The sequence below is a fragment of the Ostrea edulis genome, chromosome 8 (assembly GCF_947568905.1).
Source record: "Ostrea edulis chromosome 8, xbOstEdul1.1, whole genome shotgun sequence".
Lineage (NCBI taxonomy): Eukaryota > Metazoa > Mollusca > Bivalvia > Ostreida > Ostreidae > Ostrea > Ostrea edulis.
The window spans coordinates 20,783,169-20,807,261 of record NC_079171.1 but is presented as its reverse complement, the minus strand read 5'-3'; the positions used below and the strand labels follow the sequence as shown (position 1 = coordinate 20,807,261).

The following is a 24,093-nucleotide window of genomic DNA, read 5'->3' as shown; positions in this document are numbered from 1 at the left end:
CTTACATTGCAATTAGCCTAGATATTTATTCCATGTATGCAAATTTCGTCTTAATAAGTTATTCAAATAAGCTTGCCATCATTGCCAGCCAAGAATGCACTGTACAACACTTCTATAGTCAAAGCATACATAGTGTTTATTTTAGAACCTAAGTTTTAAATAAATGGCTAACTACAGAAAGAATTGATGCATATTCCTGACGTGATCATTTATGACAAAACTCAAACGTGTATTTGTTTGGCAAAATTGTCATGACCCTTTAATCAAATATCTAATATCATAATGACAGATACGAACACATATATGTGCAGATATGAGCTGTTCCTAGCAAAGTCTTATCTTGTCCAAGAATGTTTTAAAAGGTCAAAATAATAAATAAAAAAAATTGGTGCATGTTTCTTAGAAAGACGTCTTATTCACCATTTAGTTGTCATCGTTGATTGACTGTAATATTTCAATGACAATCAATATTGCTCTATTTTTTAGAGGACTTCTTTTCTATAGTTTATATTTCAGCAGTACATTACTTAAGGTCATTTTTGCTCTAAACGACACGTATGATACATGTACACCAGATCATCTATAGATACATGTAATGCAGCGAACACACAATATGGGAGGGTATATCAACATTAATGTAATACACAATTATGAAATCATATAATAAAATACATCTTTATCCGATGAACCTGAAACATACAGTACACACCATAGACAATAATCAAAATCTAGTCCATAGTCGATAATCCCTGCCACGACATTCACTGGTCCAATAATCCCTGTCACGACATTTACTGGTCCAATAATCCCTGCCACGAGTTTCAATGGTCCATAGTCAACAATCCCTGCCACGACATTGACTGGTCCAATAATCCCTGCCACGACATTTACTGGTCCAATAATCCCTGCCACGACATTCACTGGTCCAATAATCCCTGCCACGACATTCACTGGTCCAATAATCCCTGCCACGACATTCATTGGTCAAATAACGCCGTTCAACGTCACATCTGAGGTACGCTCTCTTGTAATAGACAAGGAGGAGACATCGCGTTTCCATGGTCTTCACGCTATAAAAGAAAAAATAAACGAGCCGAAACGAAAGAATCTACATTTGTACAAATAACCGTCCCCACAATGTCAAGGTTTTGTGATGACGTAATTATATTAGATTGTGAGGATGACAAATATTTGGAGGTTTGTAATCATAGAATATTGACAGGGTGGAAATGTGTGGAGCTAGGCAATCACACAACCCTTGACATTGTGAAAATGTGTGGAGCTAGGCAATCACAAATCCCTAACATAGTGAAAATGTGTGGAGCTAGGCAATCACAAATCTTGACATTGTACACAAGAGCTTGTTCTGCGTATAGTCAGTTTTTAAATCGAGGCAAGCTACTAACAAACAAGTTGATGGTACAGGGGTTTCAACACTCTCGATTGCAATCAGCATTTCGCAAATTCTATGGTCGTTATAACAATCTAGTTCATCAATACAACCTATCATTGGGTCAAAGGCTGTCTGACGTGTTTCATACCGATTGTTAGACCGTTCTTGACACACTGATTTTAATTACGCATACTTCCGTTTACCTGATCAGATTGTTGCTTATGGTGGGTGTGACCGGTCAATAGAGGATGCTTACTCCTCCTAGGCACCTGATCCCATCTTTGGTGTGTCCATATTTCCTTGTTTGCCCAACTATTTTGTATTGCTTATAGGAGTTATAAGACTGATCACTGTTCGTTATCTTCACTTTTCATTGTGAGGATGTGTTGAGCTAGGCGATCACAGATTTTGTACATTGTGAGGATGTGTGGAACCAGGCAATCACAAACCCTTGACATTGTGAAACTGTCTGGAGCTAGGCAATCAAATCTTGACATTGTGACGATGTCACATTTGTGGAGGTACGTAATCACAAAGATATTCTACATTCTAGTCGTAAGAGGTGATTAAATGTCGTGGCCCTTCGGATTAGACCCCCAAAAAACTGAAGCCCGGTGTCGCAGCAGGTGTGGTACGATAAAGAACCCCTGCGTAAAGGCCATAAGTTTCCATATTAGTAAAAATTCTTGAATGGGACGTTAAAAAATAAACAATCAATCTTAGATCCTCATGTCCCGACAATATACACATCTGCAAATGGCAATGAAACATTGCACACAATTTCAAGTCTATCAGATAAGTCATATATAATGAGAAATATTCAAAAGCTATTTCACATCCTCCGCCCCTGTTGGATCCACTATAACTTTGAGGAAAATAATTGTACCCTCACGTCCCATGCACATGAAGCAGTTTATTGTATTAGGAGGAAAGGCGTTCACAAGATTTTGTGACAGACAGATGAACGGAGTGTGCAACAATAGTACCGCAAACGGTACAACATACGCCCGTTAGACCTCCAGTGCAAAATCTGTATACATGATAAGAAAAATTATATTAAAAAATTGTGACCTACTTTTGGTATTAAAATAGGTTGCGGGACACCAATCAAGTTAATTGTAAACTTGTTATATATTTTTCTGAGAAGGAGGTTGTGACAAAATGTCGGGAAATACAAAAACGAAAACAAGTTATTTTTTTCTATTAAGTAATACTACAACCTTAGACATTGGTCTTGAGAAACAATAGACAGCCTCCGCTTGGCATAAGGTGTATGTGTAAAATGTTGGACGGTCCTAGTTTCAATGACTCGGTCTGTATCCTGCCAACAAGATGTTCCTACTAAGTGACACTACATCCTTTACCTTACACCTTGACGAAAACGCGTTCTCCATTTGGCATGACGATTGTGTGTACCAGGTTTGACGGTCATAGCCGCAATGATGTGGGTTGCATTCTGCTGATAAGATTTCCCTTTTAACTGATACTACAACCTTGATCTTTGACCTTGAAAAACGATGAACATTTTCCTCCTATCATGGTGAATAAATGTACGAAGTTTTTAGACCCTAGCCCCAATATTTTGATCTGTGGTCTGCAAACTGTTATATAGTGGTAGTACGACTTTGACCTTGAAAAAAGCATCTTCCTCTCGTCTTTGTGATTAAATGTAACATATAACCTCGAACAGTTCGGTCTGTATTCTTCCTACAATGTTTTCCTATCAATTGATATTTTGACCTTGACAATAGTAGGCATCTTCCTTTCTGGGCGATCAAATTTACCAAGTTGTAAGATCCTGGAGCTTATAGTTCATTTTGCCTATAAGGTTCGGACAGACAGACGGACGGTGCTTTACCATAACACGTCCCGTCTTTGACGAAAACAGTATCATAATGCCCCCTCCCCTGGAAGAGGGAGAGACTCAGCTTGATTCCTCATATCTTCACATCAACTCCCACTGCTTCTGAAATATTGCTGAAACCATCTCGTCTGAAACACAAACATTGTGATAATTAAGGTAAAGGACATATTCTATTAATAAAATGTACTGTGAACCTATTTGCATTTTAGTGCCTTTGACGAAAGGTACATGTAAATTGCGCCTAAATCAAGTAAATCGCAAAATTGTTATTGTCATGTACAGTGTCCATTTAGTTAACCTTACATAAAATCTAGGACTTTAACTTTGCTAAATATTGTACATGCCAAACAAACATGTAATACAGTTACAGTGATGTCCCCTGTAGAAAGAAAAATAAAACAACACCCTTACTCAATAAATAAACTAGAGATGTCTCTCCAGCTCCCCAAATATGAAGTGCACCAAATGAAACTTCCTCCCCTTAATGTACTGTATGGTATGGAGGAGAGAGCAAGGACAAGAACATAGGTATTTTGAACTCCAATACACCATATAGAAGTTTTCACAAACTATTTTACACCATCCGCCACTCAGATCCACTATAACTTTTATGAAAATAATTGGATCCTCTCGTCCCAACAATATTCACATCTACAAATTGCAATGAAGCATTGTACAAAGTTTCAAGTCTATCCGATAAGTCATATAGGAGGGGAAGCGTTCCCAACAATTTGTGACAGACAGACAGATGAACGGACAGGAAGTAAAAGAACAATATGTCTCCCCTTGATAGAGGGGAGACATAACAAAACCCCAACAGATATGGTTTTTCTCTATCAAATTTAGTTTGAAGGAAATTTGGATACGAGGTCCCTGTTATGAATAGTTACTTGATGACTACGCAAAGGGTAAAGTCCGAAAACTTATTGGACACTACAGAGGGTTACTATGGCTGATTATCAGCTGGATATTGAATCTTTGATAACAAAGGATGACATCAAAGAAATGCTAACTTAGTAATAAAATTGCATTTTTGCAAAAAACAATATTAATGTGCAATCTAACTCAAACAGAATGAATTTAATTTACATATGCATATTAAGTCAACGGAAATCACTAAATTCCATATATTTAGGTATGTACACCTGGACAATGTTGAGTAAACCAAAGAATGGTCATCTGGATATCATTTATACTGGACAAATCCACAATGTCATCTGGATATCATTTATACTGGACAAATCCACAACGTCATCTGGATATCATTTATACTGGACAAATCCACAATGGAATCACCGACATATAGAAATCAATCGCCTAAAGTATAATTACTACTGATGTTTATAAAGTATAATTACTACTGATGTTTATAAAGTATAATTACTACTGATGTTTATAAAGTATAATTATCACTGATGTTTATAAAGTATAATTACTACTGATGTTTATAAAGTATAATTACTACTGATGTTTATAAAGTATAATTATCACTGATGTTTATAAAGTATAATTATCACTGATGTTTATAAAGTATAATTACTACTGATGTTTATAAAGTATAATTACTACTAATGTTTATAAAGTATAATTACTACTGATGTTTATAAAGTATAATTATCACTGATGTTTATAAAGTATAATTAGCACTGATGTTTATGTACAACGATGAGGTTTTTGAGATATTAAGTAAAAGATCAAGTCTAAAAACTGTCCATCCTGTGAGAGAAGGAACTGTTCGACGCTCGAATTCTCTCACATAATAGATAGTTTGGGGACTTTATCCTCCATTATGTAACACACTTGATTGTCTGGAGACCGAGTGGCATATCAACCCACTTAGTTTCCGACCACTTCCCATGTACACTTTCATGATGTCCTCATCGGGTGGGAAAAGTATATTTCTAACTCAATCAAAATACAGATGGCGTTTTGAGTGACATAATAGATATGGAAAAGGAAAGTAGCAGATTGCAGCCAACATTTGATCTAAATCTGAATTTTTAACATGATATTTTTGAGGATGTATTAGAGGAAGCTAGCAAAATAGGATTCAGACGATGACAAGTGTATGAAAAAGAGGAAAAGTTGTGGTTCCTGTCCTAAAAATGATTTCATTTCAACAGGAGAGATGTCTTTCTCATTTCCATTTTGGAGGATATTTGTTGGGTATATTTTCAAATATTCATGGAATGGATCTACCGTGGCCAAAATTCATGTACAAATTATGTGAAAAGGATGAAACATTTTATTTATTGTTAAAGAGAACTTCTTGATGTGTATGTTGTAAAATTATCATACTTCAGGATATGTCATTTCGCATTGGATTTGTCTCATCTACAAGAATGATATTATATTGTCAAAAACGTCATATACAAAAGTTTGATATTTACGCGTAAATGTGTATTAAATTGAAAATTTACTGTATCATTGCTGTTGACTTCAAGAAAAAACTGCGATTTATGTACATGTACTTTTCTTGCTTTCAACATGCAAAATCTGTACATTAAGTTACCTGTAATAGTACAAAAGTTGGGAAAAAACTGTCCATTAAGTTAAGAATCGACAGTTTTGTCAACTCAATATAAGGTTACAGGTGACTTAATGTACTGTTTTTAAATATTCAAATATACTACATACTGTACAAAAAAAAAACACCAACCAAAACAAAAACACACACAGAAGATTACATAACAAAAATGTTTTAACTGTTGATGAGTGTGTCCTTACTGTAGTAATTCTAGTAATTCCCGCTTGATTTTCTTCACCACTGGTGGACCTTCGTAAACTAAAGCTGAGTAAATCTGCACAAGACTCGCACCTGCGCGGATTTTCCTGTAGGCCTCCTCCCCCGAATCTACCCCTCCCACTCCAATAATGGGAACTGTACCTATATACCATGTATATAATGTGTATCAAAACATACCATTATCAAGAAACACACGAAATATTTCATTGCCAAGAATATTTAATCATCGGAGAAAATTACTTTATCTCAAATTAATCACTGAGGAATTTCTTAAAGAAATGAACATCCTTTTAATAACACACACCATTTAACTCTGATTGACATAAAACATATACTTTATAATAAGTGATATATCTCTGTCTGATCCTTAACTTTTGATAATGTATACAGGAGATATATCCCTCTCTCTGATGCTTGTACTCTGTAAATTCATATCTCTCTCTCTCTCTCTCTCTCTCTCTCTCTCTCTCTCTCTCTCTACCTTTTGTTAGTCTGTACATGTCTGCTATTGTCTTGGTGGACATGTCTTTTAACGGCTGTCCACTCAATCCTCCCTCCTCAATTCTATGCTGATTCTTCAAATGGGTCGGCCTTTGTACCGTTGTGTTTGAAACTATCAACCCGTCCACATATACCTGGCAATGTAATCATTAAACGGAAAAATTAATTTATAATATCCCCCTCTTTCACAGGTATGTAATATATTAAATGACAACATGCATGTCTCATTTCATTTATTTCTACTTACATGTGCATTACATGTATTATCATTTATTGGGAGTCTTGATTTTGAAACTTAATAACAGTGGCAGATCCAGGAAGTTTTGAAAGGGGAGGGGTTTCTACCATTGATTTTGGTTTTAAAACAGGGGAAGGTTCCACCCTGAAAATGCTTTAATTCCATCTTTATTTAACAAACTTTTCAGACAAAAGGGGTGTGGTTTCAACCCCAGATCCTCCTCCTTTGGATCCGCCATGGAATAACTATACGTGTTCATACGGCACAATTTCCCTGGCATGTCAATGAAAGGGTGGATATTCAATAACTCGATTTTAAACGCAAAATATTGGATTCTTTATCCACCTACAAGCCATAATCCTGATGAAAGTAAATGAACTGAAATTAAACTGAACTTGATTTATAGTTCTCCAACATACAGCCACAGACGGTATGTGCTACCTCAACTAACTGATAAAGATCACTTTTATTTTGCGAGACCCTATTTTGTGTCGATGCATTGAGACATAATTTCGCATATCATTATTGCTTAAATCTTCTATATATAAGAGCTCACTCGCAAGTACTAAATTTTTGTGTAAACTTGGCGTAAATAATGTTTTCGTGCATAAAATGTTATCTACAGTATGTCCAAGACGTTCAGTTTAAAGTTCAAGGGTCATAAAGCTGCTGAGAGAAGGTCAGTAAATTTAACCTGTATCAGTGGAGACTAGACTCAATATTGCAAGCATATATAGTGATAAAATGTCGAGAACAGTTCCAAACTCCAACAGTCACAACTCCACTTAATGAAATTTAACAAACTTGATCTGGGATAATGTGTACACTACACACCAAAAATCAGCAAAAAATTAGCTAAAATATATGCATATACACTACACACCCAAAATCATCTACAAATGTACTAAACACAAAATATCAGCTAAAACATCTGCATATACACTAGACACCCAACATTAGCTAAAACGTCTATATATACACTAAACGCCGAAAATCAGCTAAAACGTTTGCATACAGAGTGTATACATCAGCTAAATAACATAAGGAAGGATAGTGAAAATAAGTACCATAGCTTATGTGAATAGTGTGACCCGCTATTCACAATAGCTATGGAACTTCTTTTCACTATACTTGGATACTTAACACGTAACGCATTAACGTAGCTGCATCTATGATAGTAAAAAGGAGGTCTTGAAAATGATGATGGAAGGCAGGGTAATCAAGTACTGCAAACTATTGCAAATCTCTCATTGCTATAACATACAACGAAAGGAATATAACTCTTGCAGTATCTTTGGTATCTGGATAGCGGAGAGGTAGCGCTCTCGCTTCTTACCGCAGCGACCCTCGTGATCGGCGTTGAGAAGGTATGATGGTCACCATCTCGTACATCCTGCCACATAATGACCCCTAGTGCCAATATCTGTGCATTAATGGACCCCATTGAAAATAAGCTTTCGGGTTTTGATGGGTTATCCTGGGTACTTATGTATGTATATTTGTATGTATATACCGAACAAACAATTTTTACCTTCTTTGAGGTGACGACAGATGCTATGTCAGCTTTGTACTGTTCCGTCAGATCTGGGGCAATTTTGACTAACAGAGGTGTCCCGGCTTCCATCTCGTCTCTCTTCTCAATCACCTGGTTCAGTTACAAAAGCACTCAGTTTAATGAATGACAATATAATGGTTTTATTTCATAAAACGTTTATGGGTACTAACACTTTCCCTACATCAATTTACCCCCTTTTGAGAAGCCCCCTATTCCTGTTGCTACGACCTGCGCATGTGCAGATATAGCGTCATTCTCCATTTTCAGTTCGCTCCTTGAACATTATTTACATTGTTCTCCTTACCACCGCCCACCCCTTCTCTGGCGGTTTTTGCCCCACCTTTGACACCATATATTTTTTGTTTATTTTAGACTTTTGTAACTTTTGCATAATATTCTAACTTTCAGATTCTATGATACTTTTTCTTATATGTTTTTGTATATACTGTTAGATACTACATGTACATGTATCTGTTTGAAATAGTAGTTGACGTTTTTACTTGATTCATCATTTAGACCATTCAATTCCATCCCTGTGTTTTTCTTGGTGTTGGTGTCAAACAGAGCACCGCTATATCAGGTACCATCAATTGATGTATGTTTGCTAATGGTAACATTTAGGAATGCTTCACTACGTTATCATATATTTGTCATTTAGAACCACGAACTTACTTTATTTGCTAAGAATTCTGAGGTCCGTCCGGAATTACAGGTACGTGATGTAAATCCACGTTTATATACTCCAAGATCAATCAGCAGGCCAGCTTTGATGGGGCCGGGTCTTACGGTAAGATATTATTCGGATACATTTTGACTAGGTATAGCCACATATTCTAAACTGAGACTACAGTGTCCTATTTCTAGGTCACGGCGACACACCTTTCTCAGCTATGCTTAAACTGACCAAGTAGGTCCCATTGTGTGCGGGATACGGTCTGGACACAGTTTGACTATGCAGAACCGGAAGGAGTCTACATTGATCTATTTTTGGATCAAGACACATCATGCATCAACTGAGCAGACTTGATAGTTCTAGGCCTCACAGTCTTAAAGATATGATTTGTTGGTTGTTTATTGTTCAACGTCCCGCTCGAGATTTATTCACTTATATGAAGGTGTCATCATTGCTGGGGAAGGGTCAAACATTTACGCCTATGCTCGGCGCTTACAACCTTTGAGCAAAAAGGGATCTTTATCGTGCCACACCTGCTGTGAAATGGGACCTCGAATTCTGCTGCGTAATTCGAAGGACCGCCCCCATTTAGTCGCCTCTGATGACAATCGAGGAGTAGTGAGGACCTATTCTAACCCGGATCCCCAGGATATGACCTGAACACAAACATTTAACAGACAGATTGGAACACCCATGCCATAATGTAGCCCTTCAAAAGACGGGCATATAAAATAAAAGTAAAATTTTTGGTGATATAAAATACCTTGACTAGGAAAAAAATGTGTTGATTAAACCTATGATTTGATATTTTTAATGGCTGTCAAGACGTCAGACCTATCCTTGATAATTATCCTAAATATTCCCAGAGATTCCTACCTAGTCACGCTCCAGAGATTCCTACCTAGTCACGCTCCAGAGATTCCTACCTAGTCACGCTCCAGAGATTCCTACCTAGTCATGCTCCAGATATTCCTACCTAGTCACGCTCCAGAGATCCTTACCTTGTTTAGTAGTTCCTGTAGCCTTTGTTTCCCTTGTAAGTCTCGGAGGCCTGGTGTGTTTGGGCTAGAAATATTGACAACTAGATAATCTGCTACTCTGCTGAATTTCTGAACACCCTCTGTGTAGTCGCCAATAGGATCACTAGAAGTCTTGTTTTTCCCCAGATTTACTCCTAACAGACATTCATCTGTAAAACAAAGATCAGATGTCACTTACTGACCGTCATTAGTTCTGCTGATTGATGCTACCAAGGAAGACTCTGAATAGATCCTTTTCACTATAATGATAAAATGTTAGAATGTATAGGATACATGTAGTTAGCCTATAGCTTTGTACAGTTTAGTACAGTCATTAGACGCTTACCCTTTTTATCCGTCACTCTGTGCTTTAGTCTGTATAAAACTTCCTCGTGGCCTTGGTTGTTGAAGCCATACCTACAAAGATGGTTGTTGCTACATGTCCAGTTGATCTCAACATGTCTCAATCAATGAGGTCAAATATCTAGGACATTTAGTATGAGCATGCTGAAAGTTTGAATTTAATGAATTCTGTAGTGCTTAGATAACGGAAGAACTGTCTAGTTGTTGTGGTATATATGGTTGAGGAAAGCTTTGGAGTACGTAGTTAATCTTCATCATCAGATTGTAATATGTTAATGAACGGATTTCCCAAAAGACAATAATATGTTACAGACCCCGAAGCGTATTATTACACCATATGAATCATTCCATTACTGTTCCGTTCTTGATAAGAACCGTTCCATTCTCCATAAGAACGGGTCCATTTCCACATCAAACCATTCCGTACCCAGATCATAGCGTTCCGTTTCAAGACCAAAGCGTTCCGTTCCCAGCCCAAAGAGTTCCACTCAAAGACCAAGACGTTTCGTTCTCAGACCAAAGCGTTCGTTCCCCCAAAGCATTTGTTCCCGTATGGTCATTCGAAACTCGCACATTATCACCAATTTTCAAGGTAAAATTTCTCATTATCATTTATTATTAAATTACATGCACATATCCCATCTTGGAACTATTCATTCTGGGGTTATAGACACTGTCTACAGTTATGAGCCATTAATCAAAATTTACAAAAATTATGTATACAAACTAAATTCCTTTGTATTGAGTTATAAATTTATCGAAAAACTTAAGATTTCTTAATGAAGGTTTACAATGTTATAATATTGAAATGAGACATTAAATGACTTTTAGTACGATTTTTATTTCTACGTAGGAATGTTATTTTGCATACATATAAATATCCCTATGTGGAAGTTAAGATATGTATAACTGTATGCATTAATCCGTCCATTCTAAAATATTCATGATTTTAATTAAACTTATTTTTTCGCCAAGGAATTTCTCTTTCCCGCAAAGACTATGTATGAATAAAAAGCGAAATTTGAAATCGAGGCCAAATCGTTAGCTCTTTTCTTGACCCAAACCATTCCGTTCTTGCTAAGAACCATTCAACTTTCGTTCACTGTTCCACTGGTGCAGTAGTACGCTTCAGGGTCTGTAATGAACTGGTTCCCCATTAGACAGTGATATGTTGATAAACTTGTCCCCATCAGACAATAATATGCTAATGCACAGGCTCCTCGAATGTCTCATGCACTCGACATCTATGTCAAGTGCGCGAGATATTCGAGGAGTTCCGATTCCTATCAGGCAATATCATTCCAAGAACTCGTTCATCATCAGACCGTGATATGCTAATGAACGGGGAGGGGGGGGGATAGAATACCTGTTGATGACGGCTTTGTCCTCTGTGAGTCGGAACACTCGTGGTCGGGGGTTTCCCGGCTGTGGTTTAGGTGTTACGCTCCCTATTTCTACGAAGCCGAAGTCAAGTTTACTCAGGCCGTTCACCCCTTCTGCATCCTTATCAAAACCAGCAGCTAGACCTACTGGATTTTTAAACACCCTCCCAAACACTGACGTAGACTGCAATATAGAAAACAGTGAAGATAATGACCAGTCTCATAAATCTTATACAAAATACACAATTTAGAGTAGCCGACAAATGGGAACTCCCAGGAAACACCAGAGGTGGGATCAGGTACCTAGGAAGAAGCATTTCCTGTTAACCAGTAACACCTGTTGTGAAACCTATATCTTGATAAAGAAAGTGAGTAATCTGTAGTGATAATTATGAAGAAAAAAATTAGTCAAAGTCAGCGTGACTCGGGTAAGCATGTGAATGTTCTCTAGTCAAGCCCCATTGTGAAATGGATACTGATCATCACATTGCTCCGTCAAGTCCAGTGTCGGTACACAGATTACAGGTATCTTACTCATCCATTGAGAACAATGCAAGGTGAAGATAACGATCTCATAACTCCTACAAGCAATACAAAATAGATAGTTGGGCAAACACGGACCCCTGGACACACCAGAGGTGGGATCAGGTGCCTAGGAGGAGTAAGCATCCCCTGTTGACCGGTCACACCCGCCGTGAGCCCCATATCCTGACCAGGTAAACAGAGTTATCCGCAGTCAAAATCAGTGTGCCAAGAACGGCTTAACAATCGGTATGAAACACGTCAGACAGCATTTGACCCAATCCACTTCGCTACGATCACTTCTATATCATCCACAGTAAATCACTTTGAGAAACGTTTTTGTTGTTGTTACATATCAGATTGAGGATGTAATAATTTCATGTTTCCAATATTTAAAGAGTAACTGTTGATGTTATATTATGTGAGTACTTTGTAAATAAACTTCTCAGTGTTTACGTGAAAGGTGGGTGTTTTATTAAGAAATATAGTAACATTAAAAAGCATGGGATTACAAAACTATGCAAATACAAAGAAATAATCAAACTGATGGTGAAATTAATACTTCATACGAGATGCTTTAACGAGACAATGAATAATTTTTTGTCTAAAGAGCTACCTGAATTTAATTCCCATCAAAGGGTAACGCAATAATCAATGTATGTTGAATAGTATGAAAATACATTAAAAACATTTCAATAAACCATGCTCTTCTCATAGGCTTCAAAGGTGAATACAATGTGTAAATCAAGCAGTAATCAACATTTTGTAAATTCCTATGGTGAATTATTTTTTATTGGATGAACCCTTCACAATGATACTTTGATTACAAAATTCCCATCATCCATTTACTAGATACACAGCATAGTCGTTATACGTTGAATACCTTAACTCGAATTTCCTAGCTGGGTAGCTTAGTAGGCTAACATATCGACTGCTGATATATATATATATATATATATATATATATATATATTGGGATAAATCTCCGATATAATCTTCTAGAGTGCTCGACGTGGCCTCACGGAACTACATCTATATCTATATCTATATATATATATATATATATATATATATATTGTGCGTTCGAGTTTAGCAAAGGTTTGAATTTTTTGCAGATTAAATTCTACTAAAACTGCATTTACCGAGTAAATTTGAAAGTTTTCATTTTCAAAATGACATTGTATATATCCTTCACTTTTCATTCAAATCGGATTTCAATTCATTTCTAAAAATCAGTATCAGTTGATATCAACTTTAATTGATCATTCATTGATCATGGTCTTTTGAATATTTTCTATACTAAGCAAATTTTACAGTTCTTAATTTTTCATATGAATTTAAAAAGGTATGCTACACCAAAGAAATTTGATATGGATACAAAGTGGAGGATATGTACAACAATATTTTGGAATTGAAAACTTTCAAATTTACTATATTTGGTCAAAAAATGCAGTTTCAGTAGAAAGCAATTTGAGTTTTTTTTAAAAAAACAACAACACCTGCTTGACTTGAACCGGCGATCTACAGTTCAGCAGTTGACGTGCTAACCTACTGAGCTACTCGGTTATCGCTGTTTTGTTAAATGAATACACAAATATTGCTGATATTCATATTTTCATCCATGTTTTGAAAGGAAATCATCCATTATACGATGTAGAGAACGTCCTTAACACAGTGTCTCATTCCTAGAAACCGTGGGGTGATCTAGAGGTTAGAGCGTTCGTCCCGCATGCGGAAGGTCAGGGCTAATCCCGGCGGCGACAGACCTGAATCGTAAGAACAGGTAGTTACATCGCCAAATGCTCGGCATCAAGTGTGAATGTCACGGGTCCTCGGGGATGACCTTAAAAACGGATGCCCCGTGTCACAGTGGGTGTGGCTCGCAAAAGAACCATCACTGCTCAATGGCCATAAGCGCCGAACAAAGGTGTACTAAAGATTTATTCTAACCTGGATCCCCCAGTTGTCTATGGAATTATGAATCAATGAAAATGTACTTTTTGACAAATCTTTGAAAACACTAATTCTAAAGCAGTTAATCAAATAACTGTATTGTCAAATGTTTGTAAAGTGATTCTTCTTGTTATGTCTCATGACAGTTGGAAATGACAAAGATGTTTGTTGGTGAGGGGATGAACGCAGAAGAGCTCCGAGAAATTCTAGGGAGTCTGGATGGAGGAAAATGTCAGAGATCCGAAAGAACTAAAAAACAATGGAGGTCTGGATATTGTAATCAGATTTCTACAGGAAAGCAACTCCAGAATAGCTCTCATCACGTTCGACAATCGCAAGAGCGCAGAGGCATTTAATGGATGAACGGCGTCTTAACGAGAACTTTGTGTACGCGATGTATGGGGATGTTCCCGCCTCGGCGTCAACGCCTCAAAATAGGAAAATCAGCATAATGTGATGAAGAGAACTGGAGTTTTGTTGGGGATTGGGACTAATAATGAGCTGAAACAACATGCTTATTGTCTTGTTCCTAGTATACTGGGCTGTTCCTAGTATACAGTGAATGAAGTTATCATGGAAAAAGAACCTGCGTCCATGGGAAACAAGTAAACAAAATCTAAATCTGAGACCAAGCAACACTTACTAGAATTGGTGAGTCGGGAATTTTCTGTCTTGGAACAAGATTGTACTTTGCGGCTACAATCCCAAGGCGATGTGCTGTTTCTGCCTCAAAACATTTGCGGGTTACTGACATTACGACCTCCCTGTAAACTTCTCGTTACCCTCATAAATCGAGTAAGTAACAAACGCAAAGAATGCCCCCGGGATGATAATCGCCATGTCCTTCAGTTGGTTCTGAAAATAAAACACGTGTGTTAACAACAGGTAAAACTGCTACCAAGCTTGCACATGTGCAGATCATATCATTCTGGTGTTTTAATAATTTAAGCTGAATATTTCAAAAGTTTTAGGAAAAATTTCAGAAACCTTATCACAAAACCAACTAGCTATCCTAATTGTTCACAAATAATTAGAGGTCTTTCCACCTTTTTCTTGACTTTTCGTGGCCTTTGATCTTGATCAATTATTCCGTTCAACAGTACAAACAATTGTACTGTAAAGAGAAATTGAGCTTACTCTTAAGCCTGCTGTCTTTTGTTGCTTAACTTGATTCATCAAGACAGACTCCTTAACCACAAGCAAGGTAGAGGATGTTACTCATGTACTATCCATTGCCAAGAATACGAAGTGACCAGGGTTAAAATACTAGACGATTGAGAGAGAATGGATAATCATGGAATTTGAATGGTTTCGATGTTCTTTATCTGTGTTGTGTTGATGTATAATGGTGGTCATTGTATATTGAGACATGTAGGCCAGCGGCACATAGAACTTTCCTTGCTCCTTGTAACTATGAATAATTAATGCAAATTAGGTGACCTATGACGTCGCAACATTGAAGCGGGCCGTATATTGATACGACCCTATCAGGTGTGCGCATTTCTATTTTTAGACGTGATTTTCCCTTTGCACATGCGCACTGATCAGAAATTGAGAAAATATAAATAAGCGCTTCGTTGGAATTTTTTTTTATAGAAATTGGTCAAGAAATGAATTTTTAATGAATTTTTTAATATTTTCGACTGGTTGTGATTAAAGAGATTGATATACTCCCAACTCGGTGATTAAACTAATAATTGTTATGAGGATATTTTGATTTGAATCTTCGATTTTTGTAAGTAGCTTGAATTTCCTCTGACGATTAAGTTGCAGCAAGTCCGATTCAGAGTTTTTTCCTCATTTTTTGGGTAAATCATATTTCCTTACAGCAAATTTTGAGAAAAATACTACTTCCGGTTGATTGTTTTCATTATTAAACGTATTTTTTGTTAGATTTTTAAATTTTTCTCGGCTTTTGAAATGATATTTCAAAGAGAATTTGATTCAAATATGCATTCTTATCTCTAAAGTTTTCTAATTTCGGGAATACACTTGATTTTAGTTCCCATTTCTATACAAACCTTCATAAAATAAAATAAAATCATCAGTTATCTTCGTCAAGATTCAAGAATGACTTGTTCTGGCAGAGGGGGCAGTGCCTGTCTGAACTGTTTTACTTATTGCCCCTACACCACAGTCAACAATGTTTATTGTCCACTTGCTTTCATTTATATCAAAAATTTAAAAATCATCTGATGTGCTGAGCTAAGGGTGTTTTATCCAGCCCTCTCCATACAATATTTTGTACAAAGACTACAAGCTCTTGACTGAAGAGGGGGAAATTCTAATCCTGAAGAGATTATTTTGCCAATGGCCTAGCCTGTATTGAGATATCAGATTCCATAACAAGGAAATCAAAATTTGCTGTAAGGTCAAAATGATGCCACTGAGCATGTAACTAGATTACTTCACCGTCTGATAATTCTTCTATTTTTAATTTCATATATGAATTTTCTTCTTGAGGTGGATAATGAAAATTTTTCATTTCCAACTCTACCTTGCGCCGTGTACGTAGCCTTACTAGACTCAGCTCAGGGAAGGTAGAAATCGTCAAGACATCGTTTACTGAAAATTTACATACACGTGCTTCCGCTTCTAAAAATACACCGGATGTTGATATTTTCGTACCTATTTACGTATGGCGCATGCCCCAAAACACGCATATTAAGTACATCCGGTAGGAGCATGATTAGTTCAAGGAAAGTTCTATGTGAGCGGGGAATTGTTGGTGGATGGTTCTACTTTTACATATGTACTTTCACTGTAAGGTTGTTCTTAAAGACGGCAAGCTTTGCTAAAAAGCTATACTTGTTATCAGATCATTTGAAATCGCAGATCACTGCATCGGAAGTATGCTTCTGTGTGAAACTGAGAAACACAAGTCCAACGGACCAGCGGTTTTGATATTTTAAGAGGTTCGAGCCCTATTTTAATGATCTCGGTCTTTGGACCACCGGTTAATTTTGAAGACTGGGTCGTATATAAATGTTGTCTCAATGTATTGTGGGTTACACAACTTATTCAACTTTCAACTTGGGTCTAGAGAGTGTAGCTGAACTGCATAATCAGGCTACAGGGACTCGATCGTCGTGATATGTATATTCATTGCATCGAGACATAATACGTACAACACAGTACATAATGCTTCTCGTGTTTATAATCCACCTATGACGTCATTCTTTTGTTGGAACACTCCATTATTTTTCAGGAATGGAGTGTTCGGAAAGTAGGTCAACCTTTATACAAGTAGATATAAATGTAAGCAACACAAGAATAAAAACGTAAGACATGATTAAAATGCACAAAGTTTAGTTTTTATTAAAGTGGATTTTAAGTGGGTCAATGTATTCTTATCACTCCATTACTTAAAAGCAATGGACCTCGGCCCCTTCGGGCCCTCGGTACATTACTTTTAAGGAATGGAGCGATACTCGTACATTAACCCTTACGTAAGCAGATGAATCTTTGTGGCCTGCTTACGTATATTCGTAACACGTGCACCCAAATCAATAACATGAATTTGAGAGTGCATTACAATTGAATAACATTATTCTAGGAGTGCATTATTATCGAATAACATGAATTTGAGAATGCACCACAATTGAACAACATGCATTCGAGAGTGCATTACAATTGAATAACATGGATTTGTACTCGCAGCTGATCTGGCAAGGTTTGCTGCTACACCTAAGATCTTGTACATCTGAAATAGAATTATAAATATTACAAAACAGTCCTTCGGGCTGTAGCACCTTATACGCAAATTTCCTAGCTGCCGCTATGAAGGGTTCCAGGAAAGGTGGGGGGCCAGGGGTGGATCCAGGAACTGCAGTTACGAGGGGCGCCACTTTATGAGGCAAGGGGTCTGGGAACCGGCTCCAGGTCCCCGAAAGGTCCTGAATTTTACAGATTTTATAGAACTTGAAATATATCTCCTATTTAGTCATTTGTACTATTTTTCTATCATTTTTTATAAGGTGAAATTAATAAAATGACGCAAATTTGAAGAGTTTTACGAAAATATTAAGTTTTCCCAACGAAGTAATTCAAGAAATCAAAAGATTTTGTCATTCATTTCTCCGGGAGTGTAAGACATCATTGCTTCTTGTATTGTTTAGTATATTTTAGTAAACAAGATACCACGATTTACCTATGTTTGAAATTTTGAAATATTATGGGGGGGGGGGGGGGGGGGGCAGATGCGCCCGTCTTAAATCCGCCACTGAGGACATAATACTATTACAAAGCCTTCAAAAACTTCATATGATTGGCGACCATGACATCAATATCCACTAAAATGATTGTGTTTTGTTTCTGAGTGTATGGTCAACCCAAAGAAAATATTTGAAATTGAGCGAGGCTCAAAATTGCATTTCTTTTCTCGATCAAAGTGCTGGAGCTCGTGACGAATATTTTGTCAAATTAAAGTTCTGTAAATATAGATTAGAGAAGGTCAGTTCGTGATCAGCCCCTATGTCCAATGTGTAACAAGTAGGGGGATAATGCAACGGACCAGGCCGAGCCCCCTAAATGTTCATCTGCCACCTGCGATCGAACCCGTCTGACCGCCATTAAAGTATATATATATATATATATATATATATATATATATATATATATATTATATATATATATATATATATATGATAAATGTCAACCACAGTCAACAGAAGTGTGAATACTTCTACACCCCCTACCCCTTCTGACTTTCCCACTTTTTTGGCGATTCTCTCCGAAATTTGAGGATTCCCTATCTATCTCATCCAAATTTAGATTTATGTATGAATCGTTCCACACATTTGTAAACCTTCTATCGGTATAACTCTTATTTTCATACAATGTACCTACAAATGCAGATAATGGAATTGATGAAAGAAATTAATACAAGATTAAAGATGACGGTAGATGCCAGGGGTAAACTTTGATGCTTAAATGAAAGCTGAAGATAACGAACAGTGAGCAATCTCATAACTCCTGTAAGCAAATCGAAATAGATAGTTGGGCAAACACGGACCCTGGACACACCAGAGGTGGGATCAGGTGCCTAGGAGGAGTAAGCATCCTCTATCGACCGGTCACACCCGCCGTGAGCCCTAATTCCTGATCAGGTAAACGGAGTTATTCGTAGTCAAAATCAGTGTGCCAAGAACGACCTAACAATCAGATGTGTGGCACATCCGATTAGAGTACTAAATGGTAGAATGTTTGTCGATTGCTTTTGAAACTATGTACATGTTTTAGAACTAACTAGAACTGTCCTAATGGGACCAATACTCCCGCGGGGCATATAAGATGATGGGAAATATTTAATGCAAGCACATTGGATATTTTCACATTATCTACAGGGCAATCAACGTGAATGCAGAAGTGTATATTCTACAGTACAGCAGTACATGAAATATTAAAAATATGCTTAATATAAACAATGAATACTATTTGTCACATTTTAGGCTGTATGATTGCAAATCCCTGGTCAACTCTTCTAGTCTTTAGTTTATATTCACTTTGTTAAAGATCATTATGTTATGCCAACTTTACTTTGTCATTGATTTTGTCAGGAAATAAATGACATTAGTATATATATAGATGTGTATAAAGTTTGAATGAAATATGTCCAGCGGTATTAGAAATAAACTTCGGACAAATTGCGTCTACGGACAAACGGACGGACAGACAAAGTGATTCCAGTATAACCCCCCCCCCAAAACGAAGTTTGGGGGGGGGGGGGGGGGGGGGGAGGAGAGATATAATGACGCCAGCTAGTGTTGTACATTATGCAATATCAGAATATATCTTATCAAGTATTTTGTAGTTTCATGTTTAAAACAGGTTTAATACACTATTTTCAGATTGTCATTCTCTCTTAGAATGGCAAATGTCCGAAAATTCTGTATTGCATATACATGCAGAAAAAGAAATTCAGTAATAAATGGGTTTTTTTTTATGGAATGTATATTCTGCAGAAAAATTCCACTTAGCGGAGTTTTCGAGTCTCAATTGATAAAAATGAATTGAACAATATTCAAAAATGGTCGTTGTGTTTCAACAAAGATTGAAAAGCATTAAAGTACTGGTCGCGCGAGAACAGAAAACATTTAAACTAGACCATAACCCTCACCCGAATAACTAAGGCATCATATAGACAATATAGTGTTATTAATATTGTATATTGTTTAACGTCCCTCTCGAGAATACTTCACTCATATGGAGACGACACCACTGCCGCTGAAGGGCTGCAAAATTGCGGCCTGTGCTCGGTGCTTACGGCCTTTGAGCAGGGAGGGATCTTTATCGTGCCACACCTGCTGTGACACAGGGCCTCGGTTTTTGCGATCTCATCCGAAGGACCGCGCCATTTAGTCGCCTCTTACGACAAGCAAGAGGTACTGAGGATTTACTCTAACCCGGATTCCCACGGGAATATTGCAAACTATTAAAGTAGGAATACTACCCCAGAGATATAAAAGGTGAAGGTTATGTGCAACAATATTTTGAAATTGAAACTTTCAATTTTCCTTTATTTAGTCAAAATATGCAGTTTAAATACAAAGTAATTTAAAAAAAAAAAAAAAAAAGTAAACCCCCGCTGGACTCGAACTCGTGACCTACAGTTCAGCAATCGGCACTTAAGCTACTCGGCTACGTTAATTATATTCAAACGGAATAGACAAACCATTCCCAATTATGTTTTGAAATAAAGTCAGCCATTATGTTGATGTACTATACCTCTTTAAATGTTAATGGTTCTTCGATGAACCTAAATTTAGAATGGGACGGGAATTTCAGTTTACAAAGCTGTTGCTATATAAGAAAAAATATTAGACCTTTCACTCAAAAGAATGCATAATCAATATGTCTTCAGTGGGAAAATAGATGAGAAGACACATGCCCAACATCAAAACCATGTAAATTATTACATATGTACCTAGTCTTGCTCCCTAAACTTAGCAATATGACATATTTCAAATAAATGAATAAGTATTAGATAATAAACTCTAGATATATAAATACATTACTAATTTATAAGCAAAGAAGAAAATAATAAAATGTCGGCATACCTTGAATTAAGTAAATGAAAACGAAGTGAGGAATTTACTGACTAAGCACTGTGTACTCTGGCGCTCGCAATTGGAAAGAGAAACAGGACGCGGACAACCCAAACTATTTCTACCAGACTGGTCAGGCAGCCAATCAGAATTTCCAAAACAGAGACACGTGATTCTATTTCTACCAGACTGGTCAGGCAGCCAATCAGAATTTCCAAAACAGAGACACGTGATTCTAAAGGTACTCAAGATAATATTGTGTCGGCGGACTTACAATTACGTACTGTGTTTACAAAGGAATTAATGAACACCTGTTAATTCCTCATGTAAACAGTTTCCTCGCCTTTACTTTACTTAATTGGTAAGGATGGGTAAATCAATTAGCGTCATCTTTTGTTAACCATGGCATGACTTAAGTTTATCGAATTAGAAAAAAACAACCTCAAATTAATTTTTTACCTAAAATGTTTGTAACACAAGGTGATGATTAATAAACTAAAGCTTGGAATTCGGGACTGTGGGATTTATTCGATCTAAAAGAAATTTTACCTTCATCAATATGTATGGCCAGGTTTTATAGAATTATCATAATACAAAATGAAATTAAATTGATTTAAGAAATAATTCTAAAAAATGCATTCAATAAATGATAATGAACTGTACTAAAACATATATAAGGAATATTGGAATCTTATTTAGTAGAGATTTCTAATAATAAAACAACAGATGATGAAAATGCAACACCCCGCCCCTTTCCCTGTTCTTGCTGGTCGGTACTTTTGAAAGTGAGAATGGTCATTTAAGTGAAGAATTACTTTCTTAAATCAAGTTTCTTCATTAGAGGCTCGTTTCAACAAGTTTAGTCTCTAAATCTAAAACATCAAAGAATCAACAACTAATCACCTGGTATCAACAGGATATTCTCATCACAAAGTTGCTAAAATTTGGGCAATTTAATTCACTATTGACCAGTGTTAGGATATAATATTCAACTTCTATTTAGTTACTGGACAATATCCTGGTTAGTGGATATATTTCTCCAAAAGTCAGGTGACAATACAAGTACACAAATTTCATGCTTTTTCGAACCCATTTACGCTATCACTCCTGTACATTGAAATCCATGCGAATTGGAAGAAAAAAAAAATGTACAAATAATTTAATTGTCAAGTCTAGCCCTATAAATAAGCCGATTTCGAGATAGGTTCGAGTTATTTCCCTTTGGAGAACTCTCGTACATAGTGAGACGCGATACTACAATTTGTTTGCACGCGGAAGTGTGACAAATATGCATCACTGCGTAAGTGAATGTACTCAGTAAGTCTCTCATACGCTGTTTGATCACCCGAATTCAACTATTACACAAGCTAAGTAAGTGATAAGTATTCAGGGAGTAATTAAATACATATAATTCTTATCATTTTACGGTATTTTGTTGGTCAAAAGTACCATATCTAATAGTTATTCTATTTTCAGCTTTGCCCCCCCCCCCCCCCCCCCCCCCCCCCCCTCCTTCAAAGAAGAGAGGCATATTACTTTGCACCTGTCGGTGGGTCGGTAGACCACATGTTGGTTTGAACATATTTTATTGCATATATAATATACAAAAGGTTTGAACACAAGTTCTTACAACTTACGAGGTTCTCACCTTAGATTAATTGATAACAATTGTCATAAAACATATGTATAGATAAAATAAATACATGTACATTTAGCATAAAGTGAATTACTATCATGAGAATCTGCCTGAATTAAGTATAAATTTGTGAACAGCATTAAAAATTTTGCTGTTAGTTTCATAACCCAAATTGTCACTGCCCCAAAGTAAAATCCGTGTATCAATAATAGATAATTCTTGTATTTGAAAAAGTTCGTTAAACATAACATTTCTTACTACTGAAAATCTTATACAAACAAAGAAGAAATGATATGTACCTTCTCTCATACCACAATGACAGTTAGGAGAATTGACAATGTTTTTTCGGTGTACATGTAAATCATAGTTCAGCAGATAGTTGTGTCTTAATTTAGTATGAATTATATTTACTATTCTTTTTCCAAGAAGAAAATGTTTAGGCACATAATTCATAACATTTTCTATATTACATATATTCTTATCTGCATATTGAATTGAACTATCATCTGCGTACAATCTACAAAATGATAACATATTTTGTGCTACATCATTAACATAGATTAAAAACAAGAGCGGTCCCAGTACAGATCCTTGAGGCACTCCAGCATTGATAGTTAAGCTGGATGATAACAAATCCTTATACATCACTTTCTGACGTCTATTACACAAATAACTTTTAAACCACTGAAAAGGATTTCCACATATTCCATATTTTTGTAATTTTAAAAAAAGAAGTCCCTTATGCCAAACCATGTCAAAAGCTTTAGAAAGATCACAAAAAACCATACAACATGATCTACCTTCATCAATATTCTTCACTATACTGTGATATGTTTCAATAAGCTGGTAAACTGTAGAGTGACCAAGCAAGAACCCAGCTTGGTACTTATAAAACAGGTTGTTACTATGAAAATAATTATAGACATGTTTAAAAATGATTCTTTCCATTATCTTACTCACACAGCTTAATAGAGAAATGAGTCTGTAATTTGATGAAAGTGAAGGGTCCTCTTTCTTGAAAAGAGGTAGCACATGGGCTAATTTCCAACAACTGGGAAATGTGTTTTCAGACAGTGATTTGTTAAAAAGGAAATACAGAGGCTATTGTATATATTGTTGACTTTAACATTTTATGACTGATACGATCGGGTCCAATGGCCTTGTTGACTGGCAAAACGGAAATTATATCAATAACTTCATAT

The 24,093-nt window shown here is 36.5% G+C and overlaps 1 protein-coding gene across 1 annotated transcript; it reads right to left on the bottom strand.

The window, feature by feature from the left end:
• Positions 1-3,245: 3,245 nt before the first annotated feature.
• On the bottom strand, positions 3,246-15,385 carry LOC125660676 (dihydroorotate dehydrogenase (quinone), mitochondrial-like). Its single transcript, XM_056147483.1, is given in 10 exon segments — positions 3,246-3,385; positions 5,985-6,144; positions 6,485-6,638; positions 8,274-8,387; positions 9,972-10,159; positions 10,336-10,406; positions 11,719-11,918; positions 14,853-14,980; positions 14,983-15,064; positions 15,347-15,385. Coding segments are annotated over 10 exon segments (1,191 nt in total). The 3' UTR covers positions 3,246-3,330.
• Positions 15,386-24,093: the final 8,708 nt, after the last annotated feature.